Raw genomic sequence first — 7,602 nt, forward strand, 5'->3', positions numbered from 1 at the left:
ATGGAGAAAATCCCATAACATTTTCACATGGAAATAGCTTTTGATGTCTATGATATAACCTACAGTAGCCTATACGTGGTAGTCATTGCATGCAACTTTTAATAACATTTTTACATTATGAAGGGCTTGACTTTAATTCATGATTTTTTTACTTGGTCTGTAACACCATAGGCCAAATAGGTGATTGCATTGTGTTGTATTTCTGTAAAGTAATAATAATAACTTTTATTTTGTAAAGTGGTTTCTTGCATCATAAGACAATTCAATTTAGTCACCTATTCGGCCCATGGTGTTACAGACCAAGTAAAAAAAAAGATTAATTAAAGTCCTTCACAATGTAAAAACATTATTAAAAGTCGCATGCAATGTAGGCCTGCATTGAACACCACATATAGGCTATATCATAGAAAGCTATATAATCAAAAACTATTTCCATGTGAGAATGTTATAGGATTTGCTCCATTGGTTTTGTTGGTAGGCGTACATTATGCTCAAATAGCCACAATAGCCTATTGGTTACTGTCCAAAACTGTAAGTGTACAGCCTCAGTGTCCACTGTAAACGTGCACAGGAAGTTGCAGAAAAATACTCACAAGGTTCAAGTTTCCACTCATAAGACCTAAAATGTGCTCAGTGTCCCAAAACATTTGTGGGAACATTGCCAGCAACACTCCGTTTTATTCAGAGCCCCATGAAATGACACCACAAATAGATTCTACAGACCCTACTGAGTATGCCCAATGCCACATAGAATATTTTTTTCTCTCTAAGCCAATTTATAGGCCTACAGTGTTTTGTATTGGGACCAATGGAATGGGCGGAGTAAAAAGGGCTGCTGGGTATTTAGACCACAGTCATTCAAAAAATAACACCATATAAAGCATTCAGACCCGTTGACTTTTTCCACATTTTGTTACGTTACAGCCTTATTCTAAAATGTATTAAAATATATATATCTTTAATCAACACATAATAACCTATAATGACAAAACAAAAATACATTTTTAGAAAAGTTCTTTTTTTAAGTAACTGAAACAAATTTACATAAATATTCAGACCCTTTGGCAGCAAATACAGCCTGGAGTCTTCTTGGGTATGACACTACAAGCTTGGCACACCTGTATTTGGAGAGTTTCTCCCATTCTTCTCTGCAGATCCTCTCAAGCTCTTTCACGTTGGATGTGGAGCGTTGCTGCACAGCCATTTTCAGGTCTCTCCAGAGATGTTCAATCAGGTTCTGGCTGGGCCACTCAAGGACATTCAGAGACTTGTCCCGAAGCCACTCCTGCGTTGTCTTGGCTCTGCTTAGGGTCGTTGTCCTGTTGGAAGGGGAACCTTCTCCCCAGTCTGAGGTCGTGAGCGCTCTGAATCAGGTTTTCATCAAGGATTTCTCTGTACTTTGCTCTGTTCATCTTTCCTTCGATCCTGACAAGTCTCCCAGTCCCTGCCGCTGAAAAACATCCCCACAGCATGATGCTGCCACCACCATGCTTCACAGTAGGGATGGTGCCAGGTTTCCTCCAGACGTGACACTTGGCATTCAGTCCAATGAGACCAATCTTGTTTTCATCAGACCAGAGAATCTTGTTTCTCATGGTCTGAAAGTCCTTTAGGTGCCTTTTGGCAAACTCCAAGCAGACTGTCATGTGTCTTTTACTGAGGAGTGGCTTCCATATGGCCACTCTACCATAAAGGCCTGATTGGTGGAGTGCTGCAGAGATGTTTGTCCTTCTGGAAGGTTCTCCCATCCCCACAGAGGAACTCTGTCAGAGTGATCATCGGGTTCTTGGTCACCTCCCTGACCAAGTCCCTTCTCCCCCGATTGCTCAGGCGGCCAGCTCTAGGAAGAGTCTTGGTGGTTCCAAACTTCTTCCATTTAAGAATGATTTGAGGCCACTGTGTTCTTGGGGACCTTCAATGCTGCAGAAATATTTTGGTACCCTTCCTCAGATCTGTGCCTCGACACAATCCTGTCACGGAGCTCTATGGACAATTCCTTCGAACTCATGGCTTGGTTTTTGCTCTGACATGCATTGTCAACTGTGGGACCTTATATAGACAGGTGTGTGCCTTTCCGAATCATGTCCAATCAATTGAATTTACCACAGGTGTACTCCAATCAAGCTGTAGAAACATCTCAAGGATGATCAATGTAAACAGGATACACCTGAACCTTCATTTCTAGTCTCATAGCAAAGGGTCTGAATACTTATCCAAGGTAAGTAAGGTATTTATGTTTTAAATTTTTAACACATTTGCAAAGATTTCTAAAAACCTGTTTCACTCTGTCAGTATGGGGTATTGTGTGTAGATTGATGAGGAAAATTTGTTTTTAATCAATTTTAGAATAAGTATGTAACGTAACAAAATGTGTATAAAGTGAAAGGGTCTGAATACTTTCTGATTGCACTGTATAGACTCGAGCACTAAATCATTCTACAGTCTTTAGAATGTTATGTTCTTAACATTAAGTTACTTAAACTCCAACCATTTATCAATGTTCTCCACCTTATATTAATTATATAAAGTAGTAATTCTCTTTGGTTGAGATTTTTTTTGTAACATTTAAAGAAGTGTTAATGTTGCTGCCATGATGCTAATGAGATAAGCACCGAGTGGGTCCAATAAATGGTGTGAACATTCCACCACCGACTTTTTGATCCTGACCAGCCAGGAAGAAATGTTTCTATCAAATCTTCCATTTATTCACCACATTCTGCTTTTCAAACAATTAAGCTTAACAATAATACAAAATAAAAGACAAAATAAGTCATATTTTTGTTTTTATTGAGATTAAAAAACATCAACAAAAAACAAAGTTTGACATTTCACTTTATTACAGCAAACGTTCTAAATATTTGCTCTCTCTAACAAAACTGAAATTCACATTACCCTCAAATGAATATTGGGGAGGTTTCACAGACCTGTTTCTGATCACAGAGATAAATACATAGGTAAAACGTACCGTATGTATCTCTATAGTTCTAACTGCATCTTCAAAAACATTGTTACAAGCCAAGAACATTGTATTAATCCAAGCAACATAGAATAAGAACAGACCAAGTTGAAAACATGAAACTAACAAGCTTTGGTCACAGGAACATGAATTCATACAAATTATAGATTCTGTTGTGTACCTCAATTACTATTTTTATATTACATCATTTATGAAATTGTAATGCAGTATGAACTGTTGATATCATGGTCCAGCACATAATTAATTAAATAAACAAATACCAGACTAGATGAAGACATGTTTAACATACAATCTTGAGCAACATTTACCCACATCACCCAGAGTCTGTGAAACCAAACCATCCACTTCAGATGAAAGCCAAGTGATAAAAAAACAAGTAAAAAGAGCTGACAGATAAAAAGTAAGTCTTAAAAAGAACTGTGAGGAGTGATGTTGAGTGAATTACAAGGATGATACTGGCAAACAAAACCATCACAATAGTCAATAACCATACATCTTCTGAGAGAAATCTTAAGGATGATGGATTGGAAGTTTACAGTTACGGTCCTGACTCCACAAGGTGAAGTATGCAATGAACCAAGTGAAAGAAAACACAACTATGATTATGTGGTCCCCAATGGCACCATATTCCCTTTATAGTGCACTACTTTTGACCAGGGTCCATAGGGCTTTGGTCAAAAGTAGTGCACTTTATAAGTAAACGGGTGCCATGATAGTGATACTAACAACATCTGTCTCAAAACAAAGATAGCTGGGAAGGAGAAGTTGTTACATTCAAAGCTTTGGCAATTAAGGCAAATAAAATTACAAGACATTAGCAATTTGAAAACTACAGAGCTTAAGGAGAGATAAGACAAAAAACAAAATACTTAACTGATTCAATTGATTTAAACCATTGTATCTTATTTGGATAAAACGGCACAGACCAATACAAGATTAACAAACCTCAATGAGAATATCATCAACTATAGGATGTGCATGGAATTAGAAACCGTATCAATGACAGTACCAGTGAAAAAATCTAAATGGGATAAGTCTGAACAGACCAATACAAGATTAACAACTGTCAATGAAATTGTCTTCACATCATTCAAGCTATGGATGACCAAGGAAGTACAAAAAGTACTTGTTTTTTCACATGGTTTCCACAAAGGCATCAAACCATAAAAAATAATAGCAAGAGCAAACAGACACATAGGTTAGTAGAGAAAACAAGAAAGAGTTGGTTAAGAGATAATAAAATGTTAAAAACATGTCCGTTCATCTTACAAGATGCTACTGATATTTTGTGTTTCCCGGCAACAAGTTGTCTCGTTCAGTCTGCTCCACCTAGGTTCCTTTTACTTTACAACCTTTTTGATTGAGCCAGGCTTTCTACCCCGCCTCTTAGGAACAACCACTACTTTTTTCTTAATGGCTGCCGCTACCTTAGCAGGTTTACTAGCCTTGCCGCGACCATCGCGTGGTTTTATTTCCTCTTCCTCGTCATCTTCTACTGGAGAAAAGACTTCGTCCTCATTCCTCTCTGCATCTTCATTTTCCTCCTCTGAATCATAAGTTGTATAATCAACTTTCATAGTCTTTCTCCTGCCTCTTTGCCTCTGGGCTTGGAAGGCAGCTTCATCTAACACATTTGCTTTACCGTTGGAGCAGCGGTAAAGCCTTACTATTGGAGAAACAGTACACGCCTGTTTGGCTGAGGGTGGACTGCTGGACCTATCCTTCTCTGCTGCTCTCTTGGCTTTGAAGGAGCCTAAGGGGCGGCCCCTCTTTCGCGGGGAATCATCTTTAGCGGGGGGCTTTGAAACTTTAGAAGTTGGAGGTGGGTTTTTCCGTAAGTGGGCACCTTTACCTGTTATTGCCTTGCGTGGACGGCCTCTTCCCCGTGGCTCGGCAGAGGTGGGTGTGGCGGGGGGATCCACGCGGGGATGGATGCGCGGCCTTCCGAGCGGCTTCCACACTCTAGGTCCCTTAGGTTGGCTTTTTGGTATCTTTCTCTCCTCTTCCTCCTCGGTTGACAGCAGGTTCTTCCTCGGTCTACCCCTTTTTTTTTGTTGTTGAACTTTTTTGGGCCGGCCACGCTTCAAAGGTGCAGTTGTCTCTGCTGAAACAGCATTAGGGTCAACCACTTTACGTGGCCTGCCCCGTGGCCGCTTGTCTAGTACCCTCAGTATCTTGGGTTTCTTGGAGCCTGATCCTTTGGGCCTACCCCTTCCCCTCTTAGGTGGTATGGGGCTGCCATTAGACAAGGCTTCACCTGACTCCTCTTCACTACCAGTACCAGTGGCATCCATCACCCCTTCTTCCGACACCGTTGCCCCTTCTTCCGACACCGTTGCCCCTTCTTCCGACACCGTTGCCCCTTCTTCCGACACCGTTGCCCCTTCTTCCGACACCGTTACCCCTTCTTCCGACACCGTTGCCCCTTTTTCCGACACCGTTGCCCCTTCTTCCGACACCGTTGCCCCTTCTTCCGACACCGTTGCCCCTTCTTCCGACACCGTTGCCCCTTCTTCCAACACCGTTGCCCCTTCTTCCGACATCGTTGCTTCTTCTTTCATCTGTTTCCGCAACCTGGCTCCTTCCTTCTTTCCTTCCAGCTCACTTCCTAGGAGGTCTTGTGAACTACTTAGGGCTTCCCACTGTAAAGGTCATATCGAGAAGGTTACAAGACAAACAAAATGTTCTTCGTGCACCCCTTCATAAAACTGGCCTACGTGGGCATGAGAAAGTGTAGCTAGCATGTCTAGGCTGGACAATAGAATGAGGCAAAATTCCCCCAAGGCTGAAACATGGCAAAAGAACGTTAGCTAAGCTGGAACACTAGCGCGACCCATAGCATATGAATGGAATTGAACGTTCGCAGAGCCTCTTCTGACTGGAGTGACGCTTATAATTCCATTTTACCTAAATGGCACCAAGAATTGTATCCCTTTCTATTTTACCACTACAATCTGTTCTTAGGACGAAACTGAAAAATAACTTGTGTAGAAAGTAAACATCCGCACCTCGATGGTGCCAAGTGTGAGTATGTCTGCATAACAAGAAAGTAGGGGGAAAAATTGCAACTTTTGACTATTTCTGGTCTAGTGATCGATGACAGCAGAGTAAGCTGCCCAGCCTTACATAATTAGAAAGAAGAGATTCTCATGATTAAAATTGTGTCACATTTAAAAAAAAATCTAAATAGGCACATTGCGAGATATTTGGCGAAATAGACAGACATACCTATGTTTCCCTAAAGTAAACAATGGGACGACCTCAGAGTTTCATGAGTAATGTTTTGTTGTTTACATTTTAACTACAAACAACGTGGACAGGTCTCATTGTCAACAATAGCGAAGCAGGCCTTGTGACGTAGGACAGTAAACTGGGAATAGAACTTTCGGATGGTGAGTTGGTGCCACTGTGCTCAATAGAACTAATAAGAGTTGGCAGGGTGAAAAATGCCCTAAAATAAAGGCCAGTTTTTTCACGGCTGCTTCAAAACTACGGCAGTTGGAACAGATGGTAATATTATGAAACTGGGCTCCACGGCGGATGCAATGAACTCGTTTTTATCAGAAGAAATATTGTTAAAAATGTAATGTGTCCAGCCTAACATGTCTTGTAATATGCACAGCATAAACACAGATTGTGTTTACTAATTGCAGTTTCTTCATTTTGTGATAGGTCACGTTGCAATTATGTATATGGAAAGGTGCACAATAAACAAAATCTGATATGACAGTCTTCTCCTCCATAAGTAAACTAAAGTTGATGCATTGAAGCGACACTGAAATCTAACTAGCTAGTATCCTGATTCAGTGACTGTTTTGGTTACTAGTAGCTAGTTAGCTAACTTTACCAGATGTTAGAAGCAATACCACATTCATATTCTACGACCGGGGTGAACTAGCTACCTAACTAAATTGACTTTAAAATAAGCTAGCAAACTACGTAGCATAGCCAACTATTTTGCTAGGTAGCTAGCTATTTATCTTTACAAAGCTAGCATTAGCTCGAGCACTTGCGACAGCCCTGGATCTCAAGCTAGCTAAACTAGTTTCATGAAAATAGCACACGCCTCACCTTGGTATAATCCTTGCTTAGCTGGTGCTGTCTACACTTTTATCAGATATCGTTTGTCATGAAAGTCGACAGATGTTTAATCGGTCTTTGTTGTATTTATTATTTTTTTAAGCTAGCTAGCGATTTGAATTTCAACCGGACGTTGTGGCGGGTGAGGGCTGATTTGGAAGTCCCTACTTCTAAAGGCAAGTGAAACAACGTTTTTCAGTTCCGTTCTCTGAAATAAATAATATGTTGTCTATGACCCCTGTTCTTTAACAGGACACTGATGACACTTGTGGAGAGTTCTTTCCTTGAGATATATATATATATATATATATATATATATATATATATATATATATATATATATATATATATATATAGCATCATATCTCAGATTGATTTCCGTTGAAAGCCTGGGGAAACGCGTGAGCTTTTTCTGGATACTCTGGAGAAGAGATGTTCTGAACATTCTACAACCCCAAAAGATGTAATACCGCCACCAACTGGACGACGTTGAAAAAAACAAGGTAAAAATATAACCCATACATGATAGGGTAAACGAACGTAAT

General features: G+C 40.3%; 1 protein-coding gene across 1 annotated transcript; it reads right to left on the bottom strand.

The window, feature by feature from the left end:
• Positions 1-2,766: 2,766 nt before the first annotated feature.
• On the bottom strand, positions 2,767-7,234 carry LOC115173394 (serine/arginine repetitive matrix protein 1). The gene is made up of 2 exons (XM_029731429.1): positions 7,049-7,234; positions 2,767-5,619 (listed from the first exon to the last, which is right to left on the bottom strand). The coding sequence occupies exon 2, from the start codon at positions 5,536-5,538 to the stop codon at positions 4,318-4,320; it is 1,221 nt and encodes a 406-aa protein (XP_029587289.1). The 5' UTR covers positions 5,539-5,619; positions 7,049-7,234; the 3' UTR covers positions 2,767-4,317.
• Positions 7,235-7,602: the final 368 nt, after the last annotated feature.

This window comes from Salmo trutta, chromosome 34 (assembly GCF_901001165.1).
Source record: "Salmo trutta chromosome 34, fSalTru1.1, whole genome shotgun sequence".
Classification (NCBI taxonomy): domain Eukaryota; kingdom Metazoa; phylum Chordata; class Actinopteri; order Salmoniformes; family Salmonidae; genus Salmo; species Salmo trutta.